Source organism: Pimephales promelas, chromosome 6 (assembly GCF_988280905.1).
Source record: "Pimephales promelas chromosome 6, fPimPro1.hap1.1, whole genome shotgun sequence".
Classification (NCBI taxonomy): domain Eukaryota; kingdom Metazoa; phylum Chordata; class Actinopteri; order Cypriniformes; family Leuciscidae; genus Pimephales; species Pimephales promelas.
The window spans coordinates 42,016,772-42,040,833 of NC_142774.1; the positions used below are offsets into that span (position 1 = coordinate 42,016,772).

At 39.6% G+C, this 24,062-nt stretch overlaps 2 protein-coding genes across 3 annotated transcripts; both read right to left on the reverse strand.

Moving 5' to 3' along the window:
• Positions 1 to 605: 605 nt before the first annotated feature.
• jam2a (junctional adhesion molecule 2a) lies at positions 606 to 14,145 on the reverse strand. 2 transcript variants are annotated; one of them, XM_039695168.2, is made up of 11 exons: positions 13,951 to 14,145; positions 10,136 to 10,201; positions 9,934 to 10,044; positions 8,458 to 8,607; positions 8,162 to 8,346; positions 6,515 to 6,617; positions 5,609 to 5,716; positions 5,263 to 5,275; positions 4,887 to 4,958; positions 1,312 to 1,345; positions 606 to 985 (listed from the first exon to the last, which is right to left on the reverse strand). In XM_039695168.2, the coding sequence occupies exons 1-11, from the start codon at positions 13,985 to 13,987 to the stop codon at positions 947 to 949; spliced, it is 918 nt and encodes a 305-aa protein (XP_039551102.2). In that variant the 5' UTR covers positions 13,988 to 14,145; the 3' UTR covers positions 606 to 946. The 2 variants fall into 2 exon arrangements, with proteins under 2 accessions (XP_039551102.2, XP_039551103.2); XM_039695169.2 differs by lacking the exon at positions 4,887 to 4,958.
• Positions 14,146 to 16,712: 2,567 nt separating this feature from the next.
• mrpl39 (mitochondrial ribosomal protein L39) lies at positions 16,713 to 23,822 on the reverse strand. The gene is made up of 10 exons (XM_039695167.2): positions 23,641 to 23,822; positions 22,776 to 22,982; positions 21,974 to 22,113; positions 20,453 to 20,552; positions 19,191 to 19,258; positions 18,973 to 19,085; positions 18,704 to 18,769; positions 18,427 to 18,580; positions 16,989 to 17,036; positions 16,713 to 16,875 (listed from the first exon to the last, which is right to left on the reverse strand). Exons 1-10 carry the CDS (start codon positions 23,675 to 23,677, stop codon positions 16,786 to 16,788), a joined length of 1,023 nt encoding a protein of 340 aa, XP_039551101.2. The 5' UTR covers positions 23,678 to 23,822; the 3' UTR covers positions 16,713 to 16,785.
• Between the last annotated feature and the right edge of the window lie 240 nt (positions 23,823 to 24,062).

Genomic DNA, 24,062 nt, shown 5'->3' on the forward strand with positions numbered 1-24,062 from the left:
AAAATGGAGGCTCTAGACCCTTCCAGAGCTGAGATATTGAGATCCCGCGTAACATTTATGCCACTATAAATATCTCAATATCTCAGCTCTGGAAGGGTCTAGACTAGAGCCTCCATTTTTGCACTCAGGTCTAAGTCTCATGGCCCTCTATCAGAATCCAGAGTTTCAAGAAGATCAGAGAAACTCAAAATTTCGACCCGAAAAAAAAAAACGACAGTGGTACCCCTTTCGTTTTTCGTTTTTTTGTGCGAAAAAAAAAGTTTCTCCAATCTTCTCAAAACTATGGATTCTGATAGAGGGCCAAGAGACTTTGACTTGAGTGCGAAAATGGAGGCTCTAGACCCTTCCAGAGCTGAGATATTGAGATCCCGCATAGCATTTATGCCATTATAAATATTTCAATATCTCAGCTTAGTATCTCAATATATCATATCTCAATATCTCATATCTCAATATCTAAACTCTTTATTGAACTCTTTAATCATAATTTCAAGAAATTTAAAAGTGTGATTTTTTGTTGTGTTAATGAAACATCATTTCTCATCTCACGATGAATTAATAAAAGCATTCGCGAAATAATAAATGTTCCAGTTCAGACAAAAAAATGCAGATTATATTTATTAAAAAAAAAACAAGAACACAGATCAAATATACAACAATTCACCCCATGGCATGATTTACATCCTCACACTCGTTAGATAAAGATTGTGTTGAAATGAAAGGCACGCGTGTCAAAGGTCATCAGAGTCTCACTGGTTGAAAGGCCTCATCGGGTTCAGGGTCACACACAGCCAGCAGGAGGTGCTCTTGCTCTACACTTGAGGAAACCGGCTCTCACATCAGCTTGTGATCCCTTCAGTCTGTCGGAGTGAGAGAGAGATACAGAGAAAGAAAGAGAGAGAGGGAGTGTCTTCGTGTGTCGTTCCCAGCGTCGCCAACACACACATCACAGCATGAACGACTGAGTGTGTTTAAAATCCTGAGGCTGGAGGAAGAGAAATCATTCAGAATTCAGTTTCATAAAAATCCATTTTCTTTCCAATAATTCTATTCAATATTCACCACAGTAGATCAGAAACATCCTGTGAAATTATAATGATTAGCATTTCTAAAAGTCCTCAGTGTGTGTCCTCAGTGTGTGTATTTTTTACAGTCTATGGTGTGAATGGATCAATTCACAAAATAAAATTTAATTAGAGGAGAAACTGATACTTTGTAAAATGTTCACAGATACAATGTGTTGAGATTCATGTGGATCTTCAGTCTGTGAATCGATCGGAATCTCCATCGATGTGAAAATCTCAAACTCACTTCTTTTGGAGGATGACTGTATCCTGACGTCTGACTGAAACACACAAAACACACCGTTACACACTGAAACACACAAAACACACCGTTAAACACTGAAACACACAAATCACACCGTTAAACACTGAAACACACAAAACACACCGTTACACACTGAAACACACACAACACACTGTTAAACACTGAAACACACACAACACACCGTTAAACACTGAAACACACACAACACACCGTTAAACACTGAAACACACAAAACACACCGTTACACACTGAAACACACAAAACACACCGTTAAACACTGAAACACACACAACACACCGTTAAACACTGAAACACACAAAACACACCGTTACACACTGAAACACACAAAACACACCGTTAAACACTGAAACACACACAACACACTGTTAAACACTGAAACACACAAAACACACCGTTAAACACTGAAACACACACAACACACCGTTAAACACTGAAACACACAAAACACACCGTTACACACTGAAACACACAAAACACACTGTTAAACACTGAAACACACACAACACACCGTTAAACACTGAAACACACAAAACACACCGTTAAACACTGAAACACACAAAACACACCGTTACACACTGAAACACACAAAACACACTGTTAAACACTGAAACACACACAACACACCGTTAAACACTGAAACACACATATCACACCGTTAAACACTGAAACACACAAAACACACCGTTAAACACTGAAACACACCGTTAAACACTGAAACACACACAACACACCGTTAAACACTGAAACACACAAAACACACCGTTACACACTGAAACACACAAAACACACCGTTAAACACTGAAACACACAAAACACACCGTTACACACTGAAACACACAAAACACACCGTTAAACACTGAAACACACAAAACACACCGTTAAACACTGAAACACACACAACACACCGTTAAACACTGAAACACACAAAACACACCGTTACACACTGAAACACACAAAACACACCGTTAAACACTGAAACACACAAAACACACCGTTACACACTGAAAAACACAAAACACACTGTTAAACACCGAAACACACAAAACACACTGTTAAACACTGAAACACACCGTTAAACACTGAAACACACAAAACACCGTTAAACACTGAAACACACCGTTAAACACTGAAACACACACAACACACTGTTAAACACTGAAACACACAAAACACACCGTTAAACACTGAAACACACCGTTAAACACTGAAACACACAAAACACACTGTTAAACACTGAAACACACACAACACACTGTTAAACACTGAAACACACAAAACACACTGTTAAACACTGAAACACACCGTTAAACACTGAAACACACACAACACACCGTTAAACACTGAAACACACACAACACACCGTTAAACACTGAAACACACCGTTAAACACTGAAACACACAAAACACACTGTTAAACACTGAAACACACAAAACACACCGTTAAACACTGAAACACACAAAACACACTGTTAAACACTGAAACACACAAAAAACACTGTTAAACACTGAAACACACCGTTAAACACTGAAACACACACAACACACTGTTAAACACTGAAACACACACAACACACCGTTAAACACTGAAACACACCGTTAAACACTGAAACACACAAATCACACCGTTAAAAACTGAAACACACAAAACACACCGTTAAACACTGAAACACACAAATTACACCGTTAAACACTGAAACACACAAATTACACCGTTAAACACTGAAACACACAAAACACACCGTTAAACACTGAAACACACAAAACACACCGTTAAACACTGAAACACACAAATCACACCGTTAAACACCGAAACACACAAAACACACTGTTAAACACTGAAACACACATATCACACCGTTAAACACTGAAACACACAAAACACACCGTTAAACACTGAAACACACAAAACACACCGTTAAACACTGAAACACACAAAACACACCGTTAACCACTGAAACACACAAAACACACCGTTAAACACTGAAACACACAAATCACACCGTTAAACACTGAAACACACAAAACACACCGTTAAACACTGAAACACACAAATCACACTGTTAAACACTGAAACACACAAAACACACCATTAAACACTGAAACACACAAATCACACCGTTAAACACTGAAACACACAAAACACACCGTTAAACACTGAAACACACAAAACACACTGTTAAACACTGAAACACACAAAAAACACTGTTAAACACTGAAACACACCGTTAAACACTGAAACACACACAACACACTGTTAAACACTGAAACACACACAACACACCGTTAAACACTGAAACACACCGTTAAACACTGAAACACACAAATCACACCGTTAAACACTGAAACACACAAAACACACCGTTAAACACTGAAACACACAAATTACACCGTTAAACACTGAAACACACACAACACACTGTTAAACACTGAAACACACCGTTAAACACTGAAACACACAAAACACACTGTTAAACACTGAAACACACCGTTAAACACTGAAACACACAAATCACACCGTTAAACACTGAAACACACAAAACACACCGTTAAACATGAAACACACAAATTACACCGTTAAACACTGAAACACACACAACACACTGTTAAACACTGAAACACACCGTTAAACACTGAAACACACAAATCACACCGTTAAACACTGAAACACACAAAACACACCGTTAAACACTGAAACACACAAATTACACCGTTAAACACTGAAACACACACAACACACTGTTAAACACTGAAACACACCGTTAAACACTGAAACACACAAAACACACCGTTAAACACTGAAACACACAAATCACACCGTTAAACACTGAAACACACAAAACACACCGTTAAACACTGAAACACACAAAACACACTGTTAAACACTGAAACACACAAAAAACACTGTTAAACACTGAAACACACCGTTAAACACTGAAACACACAAATTACACCGTTAAACACTGAAACACACACAACACACTGTTAAACACTGAAACACACACAACACACTGTTAAACACTGAAACACACCGTTAAACACTGAAACACACAAAACACACCGTTAAACACTGAAACACACAAATCACACCGTTAAACACTGAAACACACAAATCACACCGTTACACACTGAAACACACAAATTACACCGTTTAACACTGAAACACACAAATCACACCGTTAAACACTGAAACACACAAAACACACTGTTAAACACTGAAACACACATATCACACCGTTAAACACTGAAACACACAAAACACACCGTTACACACTGAAACACACAAAACACACAAGTTCGGTTCTGTGATCAAGTGAACCGTTAAACACTGAAACAAAATACCAACATCAATAATCATACTGTCATACACTCTTTCACACACACACATCTTCTCTCTATCACACACACTCTCTCTCATACACACTCATTCTCACACACACACACAAACACTCTCTCACGCTCACACACACCCTCAGGCGTGTCTGTCTCCGGCCCCTGTCAGGTGTGTGTGTGTGTGTGTGTCAGTGGTTCTGACTCACGTGTGTTCGGTTCTGTTGAGGTTCTGGCTGCTAATGTGCGGCGCACCGTGACAATGCGGGATCCAGAACGACCTGTAATAACGCACCACTGAGGTCAAAGGTCAAGCGTTTCACCGGTGCTGGTGCTCAAACACGCCGTGCGTCATGCAGCATTATGGGAAAGTTGCGTATGTGTGGGTGTGTGTGTGTGACGCGGCGGGATCAAGTGAACGCATGCAGTAAAACACGATCAAGACACTTGAACAGAACGAAATTTGATGTTGGATCAATCTTGAACATTAGTACCTTCACACACACACACACACACACACGCACACACACCCACTCAAATACACACACACACACACACACACAGTTCAGTCGTAGCTCTTCTTACCTCCCTCTGTGTCCTGTGAATGTTCAGTCAGTGGCAGAAATGAAAAACATTAAACACATTAATAAACTCTGAAACACTGATGGAATCTCAATGTTATTTTTAAATAAAAATAAAGTAGCAGGTATTTCTTTTTAATGGAAATTGAAAAAGTTGCCTTGGAAACAAACTGAACTCAGTTTGAGTGAATATTAAATCAACTACAGTGTCTGTACAAGAACTAACAGGACTGACACTGAAATAACAATTTCAGAAGCACTTCACGAAATGTCTAAACCTGAAGACATAAACACAAAAGCCAATTTAAAATATGAATAAATACAATAACAGTGAATAAATGTGAACTCACGACTGAAGTATCCATGGCGACGGGCGTAACACACACCGAAAACACATAACAACAGCGTCACACACAGCAGGAGAACACCGGAGACCACAGCCGCTATGTTCACATCATCTGTGTGTGTGTGTGTGAGAGAGAGAGAGAGAATTTATTTAAGCTATTTTTTTCTTCAAAAACCCATACATTACATATTAGGGATTATTCAATACAATTTGAGAAAAATGATTCTTCATCTGTATCCAATAAACGCCACTTTCTTATATTTTCTCTCCAATATTCAAAACCATAACTAAATACAACAAAGTGTTCTGTTGTGTGTTAGTACAAATATGCCTCCAAATTATATTTGTATAATTTTATTATATAAAATTATAAATTTTATATATTATAAAAAAATGTTTTATGTGTGTTTTTGCCTTTAAGTAGATGGTAAATAATGTTGAGATTATCAATTTCACTTTTGCACAACAAATAAATAGAAATGTTGGTATGTTGCAAATCTGCAACAACGGGCATAATGGTCAATTCGGTATGTTGCAAATGTTCCTGACCGGAGAAATCCTCATGCGTAAACAGGAAATAAGTCCGTCACTTTGAAACAAGTGCTTGTCGAAGGTCCTAGGTCCGTAGTGAATATGCACAAACCGGCATTGGGGGAATGCAGACGTTATCTCGGAGTCAAATGGTTTGTTGCATATTTGCGACAGTGGGCGTTAAGGGGTTAAAGTCAGCATGAAATCAATGGCGGGGCTTTAACCTGTCACTCACATGAGATCAGCCAATAGCAAACCACAACCATCCAATCAATTCCCCACAGGCACAGTCAAGCCCCGCCCACATGTGTTCTTGTTCCCGAAGCGTTTCTCTTTGATGTACGACACAATACTCTCTCATATATCGGTTCTGACTCACCGATCTGCATCAGCGTCCCCTGGCAGCTCTTAGCGGGCCCCACGCCGTTCTTGGCCTCGCAGTGATACTGACCCGTGTCGGCCCTGCTCACCGTCTGGAAGCTCTGATCCGTACAGAAGAGCATAAGTTAGAGAACACCAGCCAAACACACCTTTACCTCCTGCAGTCGGATCCGGAATCAAGATCCGGTTCATGAATTGTCACTTTGAATCAATCTAATGAGTCACTCGCTCAGTGAATCACTCTACTGAGTCACTCACTCAATGAATCACTCTAATGAGTCAATCACTCAATGAATCACTCTTATGAGTCACTCACTCAATGAATCACTCTGAGTCACTCACTCAATGAATCACTCATGAATCACTCTAATGAGTCACTCACTCAATGAATCACTCTAATGAGTCACTCATTCAATGAATCACTCTAATGAGTCACTCAATGAATCACTCTAATGAGTCACTCACTCAATGAATCAGACTATTGAGTCACTCACTCAATTAATCACTCATGTATCACTGTAATGAGTCATTCATTCAATCAATCACTCTAATGAGTCACTCAATGAATAACTCTAATGAGTCACTCAATGAATCACTCTAATGAGTCACTCACTCAATGAATCACTCTAATGAGTCACTCACTCAATGAATCACTCTAATGAGTCACTCATTCAATGAATCCCTCTAATGAGTCAATCACTCAATGAATCACTCTTATGAGTCACTCACTCAATGAATCACTCAAATGAGTCACTCACTAAATATATCAATCAATCTAATACTTCACTCACTCAATGAATCACTCTAATGATTCACTCAATGAATCAATATAATGAATCACTCACTCAATGTTTACATTTACATTTATGCATTTGACAATTCAGGTTACATATTACCATTAATATCAGTTCTTGTTATGAATTATGATTAATTCAAAGAATCAGTGTTGAAAACGGCTTGATATTTTTGTGGAAACTGATGCGTTTTATTTTTTCAGGATTCTTTGATGAATTGAAAGTTCAAAAGTACAGCATTTATTTGAAATAGAATCTTTTGTGACATTATAAATGTCACTTTTGATCTAAAGAGTCAGAGCTGAAATCAGGCACAGAATGGTTGTATTGCTTGTGTGTGTGTGTGTGTGTGACAGACAGTCAGTGTTGTTCAGAGACGCTCGTGTCGGTCTGTCAGCATCAGTTAGTCTGTGTGTCACTCAGAGATTCAGAACAACATGAGGACATTCACTGACACTCAACAGACTCGCTTTCATCACACACACACAATTAAAACCGCTGCAATGACTGGATTTATGATTAATCACTCGCTTTGTAATTATTTGCTCATATTTGCCTTTAAATACATATTCATCCTTTCAAATGAAGTACAGTCAATCAGTGCTTGTAAATTCAGCTCTGCCTACGAGGAAAGAAATGTTCATCAAAGACGTTTTACTGTCTAATTTTTAAACTTCAATTAAATATTTAAATCTCAAGACATACCTTTACGAAAGCCTTTTATTTAATTTGGCTATTATTTTGACATGTATGTTTGAGTGCTGTCGATTAATCACATCTAACTAAAAAACTGTGTTTATATAATGTATATATATATGTATATGTATGTGTGTGTTTGTGCTGATACTGACCAGTACGCCGGTGAACTCGTTGACGGTGTAGCTGGCGTTGGGCTGGCGGATGGGTATCGCGCGGTTGTCTTTATACCAGGTGTAGACCGCAGGGGGGATGCTGTGATGGTCCCTACAGCGCAGCTCCACCAGAGAGCCCGTCAGAGCGGAGCTGGGAACCTCACAGGCCGGGGTTTGTGGAGGCACTGCAGCACAGACAACAGTAAACACGTGTGTGTGTGTGTGTGTGTCCACGTGTCCAGCTAAAGTTAGTTTTGTGTAATAGCTCGCATTATTTTGCAGTATATTCCCATTACCCAGCACTCGTAGCGTGACGTTGGTCTCTCCTAACGTGACGGCATCGGCAGGAGCGCTGACCTCACACCGGTACTCGCCCGCGTCCTCCTGAGTGACCCTGAGCAGCTTCACCGTCGCCCCCTCCATCTCAGCACGCTTCTGAAACGGCCCTGCACAATAATCATGATTATAATATTTACCATTTATGCATTTCCCAGACGCTTTGCCTTTTATCCAAAGCGATTTACATTGCATTTCAAGCTACACATTTACAATCTTAGTGGTGTTGCACTTGGTGTCGCAAGTGCCAACTTTGTTCTATAGTGCCTTTAAAGGGGTCGTCGGATGGCTATTTTCCACAAGTTGGTATGATTCTTTAAGGACTTCATGTAAAGTTTGTAATATGCATGTCTCTTTAAATGATAATGAGGAGCATGTCTCTTTAAATGATTATGAGGTGCATGTCTCTTTAAATGATATGATAATGAGGTGCATGTCTCTTTAAATGATATGATAATGAGGTACATGTCTCTAAATTATATGATAATGAGGTGCATGTCTCTTTAAATTATAATGAGGTGCATGTCTCTTTAAATGATATGATAATGAGGTGCATGTCTCTTTAAATGATAATGAGGTGCATGTCTCTTAAAATGATAATGAGGTGCATGTCTCTTTAAATTATATGATAATGAGGTGCATGTCTCTTTAAATGATAATGAGGCAACCACATTTCAACACCTTAGCAACAACACAGAAAACCTTAGCAATCATACAGTATATATTTTTAGCCTGTTGCTATGTGGTTGCTGAGGCGTTTGCAAGGACATTGGTTTATGTTGTGATGGTGTATTGAGTGGTTGCTAGGGTGTTATGAGTGTTTTTCGGGTGTTGGTATGCAATTTCTATGGTGTTACTAAGGTGTCACAAATATTTTAGTGTGTTTCTATGTGGGTTTTAGGTGGTGTCTGCTAGGGAATATACAATGCTTAGGGTGTTCTGTGTTGTTGCTAAGGTGTTTCTATGTGGTTGCTGAGGAATGAGTGTTTTTTTAGCCTGTTGCTATGTGGTAGCTAGGATGCTATATGCGTTTGCAAGGACATTGATAAATGGGAGTGGTTGCTAGGGTGTTATGAGTGTTCCTATGCAATTTCTAGGGTGTCGCTATGTGGTGGTTAAGGGTGTTATGAATGTTTTTAGGTGTTGCTATGTGGTTTCCAAGAGGTCTCTGCTAGAGAACACCTATACAATTGCAGAGGTGTTCTGTGTGGTTGCTAAGGCATTGCTCTGTGGTTGTTGAGGTGTTAAGTTATTTCTAACATGTTGCTATGTGTTTGCTAGGGCATTTATGACTGCTATGGTGTTCCAAGTGGTTGCTAAGGTGTTGCTATGCAGTTCCTGAGGTGGTATAAGAGGTGTTTTATATGTTGCTAGGGTGTCGATATGCAAACCTCTCCTCAACAAGACATTAGAGGAATCATCAATTCGCCAGTTACCTACGAAACGTCCTTCATAATAAACGAAGGACACGTCTTTGTCCTTCTTCTTCCACTCGATACGAGGGTTCATTTCTTTCTCGGTCTTGAACTCACAGGAGAGCACGGCGTCTGCGGAGGACAAGCACACATCATGGAGTTAGTGGGGCACATCATCCCACTGATGTCTGCAAGGCGATGGCACACACACACACACACACACCCGAGAACTCGTGCACTTCCACGTTGGGACTGTGGCTGGTGACGGTGACCGGGACGACAGGGACGCCTGAAACAGAGAACAACACAATCTCAGTCTCCAAAATACTGTGACAAAAAGATGTTCACAAAAACGCATCTGTGTGATGTTCAGATGTTAATCATTGGTGGTTCGACTTCCTGACCGTTATGAATGTTTTTAGTGTGTTGCTATGTGGTTTCTAGAGAGTTCTAGGTGGTATATCTGTATGGTCGCTAAGGTGTTGTGGTTGCTAGGTTGTTATGAATGTTTATTTGTGTGTTGCTATGTGGTGTTTGCTAAGGCAATATCTATGCAGTTGGTCATGGTTACTAAGGCGTTGCTATGTGGCTGCTGTTGCTATAGTATTCTGGGTTGTTGCTAGGGTGTGATAAGTGTTTTTGTGTATTGTTATGCAGTTTCTATGGTGTTGCTATGGGGTTCCTGAGTTAGTATGCGTAGGTTTTGATATGTTTCTATGTTTGCTTATCTTTACTGCTGCTATGGTTTCTGTGTGGTCACTAAGGTGTTGCTATGTAGTGGCTGAGGTGTTATACGTGATTTTTAGTGTGCTAGGGTGCCATTATGAGTGTGTTTTGAAATGTTGCTATGTGTTTGCTAGGCCGTTCTAGGCATTTCCTATGGCATATCTATGTGTGTATATAAATATATATTTGTCCTAAGTTGTTGCTAAGGTGTTGCTATGCGGTTGCTAGGATATTTTTGTGTGTTGCAATACAGTTGCTAGGGTGTTCTGAGTGGTTGCTAGGGTGGCATGTGGTTCCTGAAGTGGTATGCGAAGGTTTTGATAGGTTTCTATGCAGTTGCTAGGGTGTTGCTATGCTGCATAGCAACTGAGTGAATCACTGAAGTGAATTTTCTTAACCTTTATTTATATAGTGCTTTATACAATACAGATTCTTTCAAAGCAGCTAATAGTGCTCAATGAAAAGTGTTGCAGACTCCCAGCGGGATGAACAGACACAAAATGGATTTCTAAACATAGTTGGTCTCATTCTTCTCTGAAGGTCCAGCTTCTGTTCTCCTGTGTATTATGGCTAAAGTTGATTCACTTGCAGGAAACGGAAGCAGGTGTTTCCCTTCTTGAATAAAATGACAGCCATTGTTGGCTTTCCTGTTTCTGCCCACGTGTGACTGACTTTAATCAGACCACGACCCACAAGAGACAAAGTTCACGGACCAAACTAAAGCTTTCCAGATCACATTCACTTGTGCTGATGCTTTTACAAAACCCACGTTGCATTCATATAAATCACTTTTAGATAGCTACTTGATTAAAACTCATCATTACCAGAGGTTTCAAATAAAACAAGATCAAATCTTCGTCCCTCAGCTGAAATTAAATTATACTAAAACCACCAGTAGGTGGCGGCAAATCAATGTCAATCAAGAGAGTCATTGAATCATTCAGTAAAACGATTCGTTCGAAACGGCTGATTCATTCAGGGGCAAAGCAGAATGACTGTGTGAGTCATTGAGTCGTTCATGGGAATGATTCGTTAAAAATCAGTAACAATGCCTTGCCGCAGCGCGATTTTATTCGCGCTGCTAGGCCGTCTGGATACCATGAACCAAATTTTCCCCTGAAATAGGGAACCAATCACAGAACAGGCGCATTTGATAGACATTTATAGCACCAATAATACGGCTCTCGGCATTCGTAAACCACGCCTCAAATACGAGAAAATGTACATGGTTTCCAGACCACGTTTCATTCTCAATGATGCGTGATCTGGCGTTAGCCAGGCTACTAAACCTGCTGCTCTGAAACACGCAGTGGCTTAAAAAAAGAGGAAAAAACGGACAATGTTGTGTATAAAAATGTGTCATCTCATTATTAACTTATTAGTTATTAAATTGTTGTGTAAAATCAATATCAAACGTTTTGATATTCTGCAAAACAGCACTTTTGATTGTGTGATATTGGTTACAAATATTAAAACCAATAACTTATTTAACTTTAATCATAACAGAGACCTTTTTCTGTTGTCTATCTTGATCATGCAAGACAAAAATGAAATTAATCGTTCAAATGAAGTGAAAAAAATGAAAAAAATTTGAGTACGGATAATTAAATGTCAGCTCAGTTCAGATCAGATCAGTTCAGCTCAACTCAGTTCACTTCAGTTCAGTTCAGTTAAGTTTGTTTCAGTTCAGTTCAGCTCAACTCAGTTCACTTCAGTTCAGTTAAGTTTGTTTCAGTTCAGTTCAGCTCAGCTCAACTCAGTTCAGTTCAGTTCAGTTTGTTTCAGTTCAGTTTGTTTCAAAGCCGAATGAGTTTGTGTGTTCATGAAGCAGAGCGCTGGTGCCGATCCTGCCGTTGTGTTTCTCTGGACGGAGTGTTTCGGTGTGAAGACGAGGAGGTCGAGGGAATGAGGACCAATCTTTATTTCTCATCAAACCTTTCTTTCACAGAGACTAGAATAGAGGGATTTCAAGCTCCATGTTATCGCTGAGCTCAACCTTGTACCTGCTGTCTAATCAGCTCTCTCTCCGACTGACAGAGTGTGTGTGTGTGTGTGTGTGTGTGTGTGTGTGTCGGGAACGAACGCTCATGAAACACTGTGTCGAGTCTGATAGACGCTCACAGGAGCTGCTGCAGTCAGATAAGAGGAACCGACAGCAAATGTCCCTGTGAAAATCACACACACACACACACACACACACAAACACACTGTCAAATACAGTCTCACATTCACTCACACAGTCTCAAACACACACTCACACACAGAGAGAGAGAGAGAGAGAGAGAGAGAGAGAGAGAGAGACCGACTCCCAGAGAGTGTGCCAGAACAGCTGGTACGTATAGACACAACCCCATAACACACACACACACACTCACGCTCTCTCTCTCTCTCTCTCTCTCTCTCTCACACACACACACTCACAGCATCACACTCACACACAGCATCATTAACACACTCAGTCACCCACTATCACAAACACACTCACTCAACATCATAAACACACACCATCACAAACACACACACCATCACACTCTCTCACTCTCTCTCTCTCACTCACTCACTCACACACACACACACACACACACACACACACACAGTGACTTTTGGAACATCAGAACAGAAATATTGAATCATGTCACGAGTGATGATCACAGGATAATCTCACCATTTTATATTTACTTCACAATATGAGATATTATGATTATTTAAACACAATCTGAGCTGCTGAATCACAATGTTTCAATTCATTACACACACACACACACACACACACACACACACACACACACACTCAGCAAACTCAAACACACAAACTCATATTTCATTGATAATTGAAATATAAACTCATTTTTAATGTACTAATTTTCATAAGATTATTACTCCAACCCTTATAACAAATCAGTGGTTTACTGTTTACAGATTTACTATACCACACACACACACACACACACACACACACACACACACACACACACACACACACACACAAAATGATGGTACTGAATGAATGCCATATTGAAGTACTGTGATATTTGATGAGTAACATTCAGTGCTGCTGCTTCTGTTTTAGTGCAATAGTTTGTACATGGAAAACTTTAGCAGGTGGAATCAACACGTGTTTAGATGATACACTACATTTAATTTAACAAAGTTGCCTATATGACGTGTGACACCCACACTCACTCACTCACACACTCCCACATACACAAACACACTCACACGCTCCCCCCACACACACAAACCACAGTCTAATCTTATTCTCTAAAGGGGATCATGAGACTTTAAGAAGATCACATGGAACAAAGCACTTACTCTGAATTAATATCAGCAAAGCCACGGACGCAAACATTTTATCCACACACACACGATGAACTTTATATCCACACACGCGATGAACTTCAAGGAAGAATCCAGAAAATAGTCGATTATAAATCCAGTGTGTCGCGCGCGTTCCCGAAACTGTTTGATTCGCTGCGCGCGCGCTGATGAATAAACTCACTCACTGACCGAACGCGACTTCTGTGTGTGTGTGTGTGTGTGTGTGTGTGTGTGTGTGTGTGTGTGTCTATCTCTCACTCTCTCTCTCTCTGTGTGTGTGTCTCTCTCTCTCTCTCTCTCTCTCTCTCTCTCTCTCTCTCTCTCTCTCTCTCTCTCTCTCTCTCTCTCTCTCTCTATCTCTCTCTGGGGCGGGAACAAGACTAATTTACAATTACACAGAATCTTTACCATTTAACCATGCCAACACAAGATCAGATATTGGGATAATAATAATAATAATAATAATAATAATAATAAGTGTTATAAAGTTTGTAGACTTGATTTCTCCCTCATACGAAACAAAAAAAAACATGCGTTTGTACATAATAACCATAAACACACCGTTCCGCCAAAGAACTATTTTAATTGGCGGAAGTTTTGTCATTACTACCTTTTTCCCTCATAATAATAGCCGACCTGTGACTGAACACTGTATTTGATGTGTCTATAGGAAGAACTGGTTGAATGAACCGTGTAATTGTGAAGTTAATGACGGATAAAAGTTTCATTTAGCAGTTTAGCCTCAAGGTACATTGGTCGAATAAAAGCCTGTTTATAAGGAGCTTCAGTGACATCAGTGATAATGATCGACTGTAATCAGGCATGAAAGGAGATAATTACTCCAGTCAGTCATAGAAACACACACACACACACACACACACACACACACACACACACTGCATGGATGGACACATCCTGATTCCTGCTCATCATGAATATTAAAAAGATCAACAGAGAATAATGCGCACAGGGCCTTATATAAAAGTGATAAGCAGAACAATATTGTTTATTTTGGTTCATTCCTATTAACACTCACACACTCCTGTGTGATAAAGCTGTTTGACTAACAGTGTGTGTTTGCTTTGGGAAGAACAGCTGACGAGTCTGGATTTCACATTCTTGATGCACAGAAGCACCTATCCAGACATCACCACTGGTGTGTGTGTGTGTGTGTGTGTGTGTGTGTGTGTGTGTGTGTGAGAGAGAGAGTGTGTGTGTGTGTGTGTGTGTGTGGTTGGGTGGGTTCAGGGTGTGTCACACACACACAACAGCTGGTCAGGGTCGTAGAGGATCATGTTTCCTCCGTCACAAATCAACACAAGTGATGCATTAAACATCTGATCTCGCAGTTTTGCCTTGAAACCAGTTCAAACTTCACAGCTGAAGAGGGTCATTGTTTTAACTAGCAGATTTCCCCATTGAGATTGTTGCATTTCTTTAAAAAATGTTACAAAAAACATGATCTTATGAGGCATTATCGAATTAAAACAAGCACGAAATTTTCAAATCAGAAGATTGGATAAACGTGTTGACATATTAGAACTAAAGTTTGTGTGTTTAACTGTGTTAAAAAGTCATAAATATGACATTAAAAATCTAAATTATGAATAAAAAGGCCAAAATTATGACTTAGTCACACCATAAATCAGAAAATACTGTCAACAGACAGAAAAAATGATGTATAATCAGGCGAGTGGTATATGAACAACCCTTCAGAATATAGATATGAATAAATCTGTAAAGTTTGGTGTGTGTGAAGCTGCTAAAGTGGAGATTTCTGACACACACTCTCCGTCTGTAAAGAGTCTGAGATCAAATAAACTCTTAAACGTGTTTTTCTTCCACTAGTCACATGTTAAAGAAGCAGAATAGAGCAAAACTGAGCTGTGTGTGAAAACATGTGGAGTCTCGCCTTAAATTGTGATGGATTAAACTACCAGTCAGCTCCTCTGCCATTTAAACACACACACACACACACACACACACACACACAGCACCTGTCTACATGCGACAGACGCAGCAGCTGCAACAATCCTGACAGTCACACTCACTTTTACAACACTGCCTTTGTCTTCGCCCTGACAAAGTGCTGACTGCTTACTTCACACACACACACACACACACAGCAGATGCAGAGATGAATAAACGTGATCTGGCTATTGCGCAAATGTGAATAATAAACGTATTGCCAAAAACTCATTCCATGCGAGTACATGACGGCTAAAACTTCTAGCTATGCAAACTCGTGTTGCAGCATGTTAGAGCTCGTGATGCGACACACACGTACAGAAGACTTTACTGCAGACGCCTTCATCTCGTTAGTTAGAGCCCATATTATACACTTTTATAAAGTCTTGATGTGTTTCAGGCTCGACTAGAACTTGAATGTTGATTATTCTCCTATTCTCCATTGTTGCGGCTCCTCTCTTCCCAGTCTGTCAGTAACTCTGTTTACTTCCTGTCTCTATGAAGCCCCGCCTTCTGAAAAGCACACTATGCTCTGATTGGTCGGCTGGATCAGTGTGTTGTGATTGGTCAAGCGCTTCGAGTGTGTTTGGGAAATGCCCCGCCCCTTTCCATAACCGCCAATTTAACACACTACTAACTTACTCAACCAGGCCCCGCCCCTTTATTCTGCGCATTAATTATTATAATGAGGAATATTGTGACGTGTTAAACTAGTTCAGGAACACTGACGCTCATATAGAGGAGAACTGGAGCTTTCTCATGATCAAACAGCAACACAAACAACAAGGTGTGTTTTATACATGTTGATGACATATTTATTTAACATTATATAAACACTGAACATTGGGAGAGGAGGTTGGATTACTGTGGAGGGGGCGGAGCCTCTGGTGTGAGGGGAGGAGCCTCAGCTGTAACAGGAGGGGTCGCTGTTGAGGACGAGGGAATCTGCACCTGCAAGAAGAGAAATTAATCAAACACAACTCAACTTAACAATGAGACGCACAGGATCGTGAAGACGCTGCAATACGAAGTGTGATGTGCTGGATTAAAGAACAGATTCTTACGAGTCTTTCTGCTCTGTTGCGCAGCTTCCTCCACACTTTATGATTAGCCTAAAAGACAAATAAAGCAATGAGCACAACACACTAGACCCAAAAAATCACAACGTGAGTGTGAGTGAGCGAGTGACAGAGAGTGAGTGAATGAGTGAGTGAGTGAGTGGGTGAGTATTTGTGGGTGAGTGAGCGAATGATCGAGTGAGTAAACGAGTGAGTGAGTGAATGTGAGCGAACTATCAAGTGAGTGAGTGAGTGAGTACATGTGAGTGACTGAGCGAGTGAGTATATGCGAGTGTGTGAATGAGTGTGTGAGTGGGTATATGTGAGTGAGTGGGTGAGCGAACGATAGAGTGAGTGAGTATATGTGAGTGTGTGAGTGAACTATCGAGTGAGTGAGTGGGTGAGTGAGTATATGAGTGTGTGTGTGAGTGAGCGAGTATTTGTGAGTGAGTGGGTGAGCGAACGATCGAGTATGTGAGTGAGTGAATGTGAGCAAGTGAGCGAACTATCGAGTGAGTGAGTGAGTATGTGAGTGAGTGAGCAAGTGAGGTAGCAAGTGAGTGAGTATATTTGAGTGAGTGAGTATGTGAGTGAGTGAGCGAGTGAGTGTGTGAGTGAGTGAGCGAGTGAGTATATGCGAGTGTGTGAGTGAGTATATGTGAGTGAGCGAGTATTTGTGAGTGAGTGGGTGAGTGAGTGAATGTGAGCGAGTGAGTGAACTATTGAGTGAGTATATGTGAGTGAGTGAGCGAGTATATGTGAGTGAGTGAGCGAGCGAGTGAGGTAGCAAGTGAGTGAGTATATGTGAGTGAGTGAATGTGAGTGAGAGAGTGAATGTGAGTGTGTGAGTATATGTGAGTGAGCGAGTATTTGTGAGTGAGTGGGTGAGCGAACGATCGAGTGAGTGAGTGAATGTGAGTGAGTGAGTGCGTATCTATGAATGAGTGAGAGAGTGAATGTTAGTGAGTGAGCGGGTGAGCGAGTGAGTGAGAGAGCGAGTGAGTGAGTGAGTGAGCGGGTGAGCAAGTGAGTGAGTGAGTTAGTGAGTGAATGTGAGCGAGTGAGCGAACTATCGAGTGAGTGAGCGAGTATATGTGAGTGAGTGAGCGAGCGAGTGAGGTAGCAAGTGAGTGAGTATATGTGAGTGAGTGAGAGAGTGAATGTGAGTGAGAGAATGAATGTGAGTGTGTGAGTATATGTGAGTGAGCGAGTATTTGTGAGTGAGTGAGCGAACGATCGAGTGAGTGAGTGAATGTGAGTAAGTGAGCGAGTGAGTGCGTATCTATGAATGAGTGAGAGAGTGAATGTTAGTGAGTGAGTGAGCGGGTGAGCGAGTGAGTGAGTGAGTGAGTGAGCGGGTGAGCAAGTGAGTGAGTGAGAGAGTGAGTGAGTGAGAATAATTCAGTAATATATAATTCGTCATATCCACTGCAGATGTACGTACGGTCAGGTTGACGGGCAGCGAGAGACCCTGAGCCCTGCGCTGGACGCCCCACACACACTCTCCCAGCGTATGGACACTCGTGACCTCGTACTGCGAACACAGACCCGTGCGGGACACTAGAGGACCTCCGCTCAGCGTCACATGATCACCACACCTGAGAAACACACACAGCACTCGCTAAACTGTGTTGCAGAACAATATTTGTGATGTGTTTACATCTATGGAGAGTCCCCACAAAGATAGAAACCCAGTTGTGTGTGTGTGTGTGTGTGTTCACCTGTATAATGTCACTGTCCCATTCTGACTTTGAGCCGCTCTCTCTTCAACTTCCTCCTGTTTACACCTGCAGACACACACATTACTCTGAGATGATAATCTGAAGAAATACAGTACATGCTTTCAGAATATTTCATTAAAATAACCATCGTGTTTCTCAATATTTTCATTTAATATTTTTAGAACATTTTCAGCATCCAATCAATTCTTCAGCAAAATCAAGTTTATGTATGTCACAAAGCAGACGTGTGTGTGTGTGTGTGTGTGTACCTGCTGTGAGAGAAGATGTCCAGCGCCACAGACGGAGAAACGTCCAGCGGTTCCCACGGCAGATCTTTACTCACGAGCTGCAGCGCTTCACGGGTTAAACTGCGCAGATTCTCCTGCAACACACACATTTTTAAATAATCAACAGCACATTTAACAAGGAGGATCTGAGATGCATGTTAATAACTGATATCAGTCAGATATTAATAACCAGTTCTGACCTCTGAAGGAGTCCATGAGTCCAAACGAGAGTCCAGAACCAGATCACAACAGAACGCACCGGCGGTCACTGCAAACACACTGAACATCAGCTCTGACACACGCACGTTTCGTACCGAACCCAAAATTAATGCTTAATATACAATATCCAGGACACTCTGAAAGATTCGTTTCAGTGTCATGCAAAGAAAAAGGATTCATTCAAACTATAGTCTCGCATAGATATAGTCTCAAATAAACTGACGTCATAATCAAATATCATAACTGTAATCTGTAATCTCTCTGATCAGATGCTCTCTGGACTGAGGTTCTCTCACCGCTGGCATTTTTCTTCTTTATTTTGTTATGCAATGCAATTCACTTCAGATAAAAGCGTCTCCCAAATGCATGAACACACGTTTGTTTTCCCCGTCCCGAAAACACATCAGACCCCGACCCCAAACTTTTTTGGCATTATGTATGTGAACACAAAAAAAAATTGAGGTCATGATCTGAGCATGCTAAGTGGTCTTAAAAAAAATAATTCACAATTGTGGTCTTTGGTCAAAAATGACCCCATAGGAAATGAATGGGAAATTGTAGAAAAAAAAATTGTGAATATTTGTTTTTTGTCATTTTTTTATAAGAAATAGTTTTTGAGATTGTTTCAACTATATATACAAATCCACCAACAAAAAAAAAGTGTTCATAAACATCTGGGGAATTCGCATGCCTCTCCATAGAGAGCTGCACATGCCATCTAGTGGTTACACCATGATTCTACGCTTTTTCTCTATACTGTAACCAGATGGTGCTAATTTTCTTCAAACAATATTTTTTTTCTGAAGGCCTAGACTCTATATTAAACTAAAATACTGCATTAATATTTTTTTGAAGAAAATAATATATATATAGAAAATAATATATATTTTTCTATGGCAAAAATAAACCATAAATATTGCATAAATATTAATAAATTCATTTAAATTGTCTCAAAATACTAAATTAAAAAGAATAAATATTGTAGAACAAAAATAAATTGCATTGGTTTTAGAGAAAGTTTCATTTTTAGGTGTCTGGTCACTTTTGACCGGGAAGATAACAAGTGTGACTCCGAAACGAAGAGCACCTGAGGCACCTTTCATGGCACTCAAGGACACCTTACAAAATACATAAAATCCAATATTTGGTGATGATGGAGCATAATGAGAGATTTACAATCGATTCAAATAGCAAATTAGGAAAATGATTTTTAACACACAAGTGTAAAGAGGATCAGTCCTACCGGGCACTTCTGGAAGCTTCAGCAGCTCCACGCTGAACTCGTCTTTAAACGCGCCGTCGAGCACATGACCCAGAAGAGAAGCACAGGAGCGCCAGTATGCCTGACACACACACACACAAGTTCATTATGCCTCAATGATAAATGACGCATTAAGGATTTAGAAACACATTCTAAAGCATCTATAAAGTGCCCATTAGTTAATGCATTAACTATCATTTATATTTATAATTTAACCCTCTGGGGTTCTTCAGGTAAATAATTACCCGAAGCGTTTAAATAAAAAAATGTTAAAAATCGTAGCTTCATCGTAATGGTCCGAAACTTTTTGGTGACTTTAATGGTACTTGGTATATGAACACCCCAAAAAATTGGGGACAGGATTTGAAAAGTCTAAGTGGTCGTAAAAAAAAATAGTCACACTCAGGACCTTCGGGTCAAAAATGACCCGCATAGGAAATCAATGGGAAATTGGCAAAAATGTGAAAATACTTAGTTTTTTTTGTGCATACAATCTACAAATCAGCAACGATCTTGAAAAAAGCACACAACAGTGAAGGGGTGAATCTATAAAACATCAAGAGTGCAAAACAGACACATCCACACACACACAAACACACTTTTATACACAAACACACCAAAAAATTCAGATTATACATGTGTTTTGCATTTTTAAAATGCTCAGTTTGTCCACGAAATGGCATCCATCTCATTTCAAAAATTGCTTTTGAGGCCTAGGCTTGACTCTAAAATGAAATACAGCTTTAAAAAAAAAATTAAAAAATATATATTTTTGAAATATTTTTTTCTATTATATTCAATGGGGGGAAATTTGGTCATAATTATTGCATTAATACTAATTATAATTTTTTTTATTTTTGAAATTTTCTCAAAACACCAAAAAAAAATATTATAAAGAAGTAAAAAAAAAATATTATGATTTTCTTTTTTTCTTTTTTTTGAGCTATGTTTTTATTGAACTTTTCTTATACAGAGAAAAAAAAAAGAAAAAGAAAAAATAAAAGACAAAAATAAATAAAATAAAAATAATCAATAAAAAAAAACAAAAAAAAAACACAAGCCCTAGACAGCACTTCAAAGAATACACCGCATACCAGTACACTATCTGCATTATTCATAAATTAACATATAATGATTTTTTAAATATGAATCCCACCCGACCCGAAGGCCCCAAGTGTGACTGTTAAACGAAGAACCCCAGAGGGTTAATGAAATATTGCATTATTGATATATCGGTGTTAAATTGATGTGTATTCTTGAATCAGCATCTCTTCTCTTCTCTGATGACGAGGGCGGGGCTTTAACCTGTCACTCACATGAGATCAGCCAATAGCAAACCACAACCATCCAAGACACAATCAAGCCCCGCCCACATGTGTTCTTGTTCCAGAAGCGTTTCACTCGATATACGACACAATAGAGGAGAAACGACCAGTGTAACGCCACTGTCATGACGAGTTTAATCTTACTCTGTAACACACACACACACACACACACACTGACCTGATTGACTATCAGAGGGTCTTCATCTTTAAAGGTGAGGAGGGTGAGGTCGCAGGACCGGGTCAAAGGTCGATGCATGTGCCACGGTTCTCCATCCACCAGAGCCAGAACTGAACTCTTCACGTGCCACTCCGTCAGATCTGACACACACACCGCAGAGATTTAACACACACATGGATCGCTTCATTCAAATGTGTTCATATATATATATGCTGTTCCACAAATAAAGGATTATCTCGTCCTATCGTGAAGAGACATGTGAACCGAAACATGACTGAACACGTTAACCGGGTGATCAGGTTTGCTATTTTACATATCTTGATTATATTTATGCATTTCATGCAACATTGTATCAAAACACAAACAAAAACGTATGCATGCTCTTAAAAGAATGAGATGAAGGAGATGCAATATATGCAATTTATAACTCGGCATTTTGCAAAACGTTTAAAACTGCCACCATATTGGAGACGCTGGTGATTCTCACTAGAGATCGACCGATAATCGTTTTTACAGATATTTAAGTAACCAAATTATATTTAAAATTGCAATAATATGGTGATTCCCAAGAGATCGACCGATAATCAGTTTTATTGCTATTTTTTCCAATATTTATGCAAGACAATAATATTTTTTTTTTTAAATAGCAATAATATTGGAGATGCTGGGGACTCCCACTAGAAATCTAGCAATAATCATTTTACCGATATTTTCCCGATATTTAAGCATTTTCCCATCATTGGGTTTCATTGGGTTACTCAGGCCCATAAAAATGCATTTAATTGTTGTGCGTGACACTCACGGCACGTGCAGCTGTGTGGCGTGGACTGGCCCCGGTTCATGACGAGCAGCGCCCCCTGGAGGCCGGGCCCTCGCAGGCTCACCTCGATCTTCTCAGTGCGCGGATACAGCGAGCGCTGACGCCTCTGCTCCTCCGAGAACTGAGCGCTGCGACGACTGCGCAGATCGGCAGACGAGAGACGCGCAGCCGCCGCGCTCGACGCCAGGCCTGCAACACATCCAGCACAATATTATACTAGACATATATAAAGAGAGAACCTGTATTATATAGCAGAGGGAGATTATTCTGATTACAAAGTGAATATCTATACAGCTATTATTACATAAATTAATAATAATAATAATAAAATAATTAAATATATTTCTCTAACACTTTACAGTAAGGTTCATTAGTTTACATAAATAAGAATGATACTTCTACAGCATTTATTAATCTTAGTTAATATTAATTTCAACATTTACTAATACATTATTGAAAATTAAAGGTTGTTTTTGTTAGCATTAGTTACTGCACTGTGAACATGAACAAACAATGAACAGCTGGATTATTATTAACTAACATTAACAAAAGTTAATAAATACTGTAACAAATGTTTGGTTCACTGTTAGTTCATGTTGGTTTATACATTATTAACTAATGTTAACGAATGAACCTTATTGTAAAGTGTTCCCAGAATTGCAATATCATTAAATATAACGTTACACTGAAATTATTCGTCATAAAACTAGATACTGTTAAATGAGAAGTTGACAGTTAGTTGTAGTTTTATGTGACAGACATCTTCTTCATCATCTTCATCATCATCAGTGTGTGAAGGTCAGTAACGTTAGTTTGATCAACGGTGAGTTTATCATGATCGACTTACGGCGCTGCAGAATCTGACAGACTGCTCGAGAAGCCATGAGCGGTCACACGAAGACTTCCTTCGCAATATAAACTGATAAAATATAAACTATACAGAAATGATTTCAATAAACCTGACAACTGACTAAAACCAGCGACATGCTTGTACAGTATCCGGCTGGAGGTGCAGCGATAATAACAGTCCGTGCGAGCCGAAGAACCCGGCGTTTAAGGTTCCGCTTTGAGTGTCTGATGTCAACAAGCTCTATAATAGTTACAGTCGTGTTTTAATTACAATGTATTATTAAACATCATCAAAGGAAATATATACACATATATATGTATAATATAATATATTATATAATATACCATTAATTAATTTGTTTGAGAAATTATGTAGGCTAGTGTTTGCAGAAATGTCATTTTGTAGTCCTAAAACTCCCT

Coding starts and splice junctions, on each gene's coding strand:
- jam2a (XM_039695168.2), bottom strand. CDS start 13,987: ATGTTTGCGTCCGTGGCTTTGCTGATATTAATTCAGA. Junction 10,202..13,950: donor TTTGCTGATATTAATTCAGA/GTAAGTGCTTTG, acceptor TCTCTGTTTCAG/GCGTCCCTGTCGTCCCGGTC. Junction 8,347..8,457: donor CGTCACGCTACGAGTGCTGG/GTAATGGGAATA, acceptor TCTGTGCTGCAG/TGCCTCCACAAACCCCGGCC.
- mrpl39 (XM_039695167.2), bottom strand. CDS start 23,677: ATGGCTTCTCGAGCAGTCTGTCAGATTCTGCAGCGCC. Junction 20,553..21,973: donor ACCCTCTGATAGTCAATCAG/GTCAGTGTGTGT, acceptor TGTGTGTGTCAG/GCATACTGGCGCTCCTGTGC. Junction 18,770..18,972: donor GACATCTTCTCTCACAGCAG/GTACACACACAC, acceptor GTGTGTCTGCAG/GTGTAAACAGGAGGAAGTTG.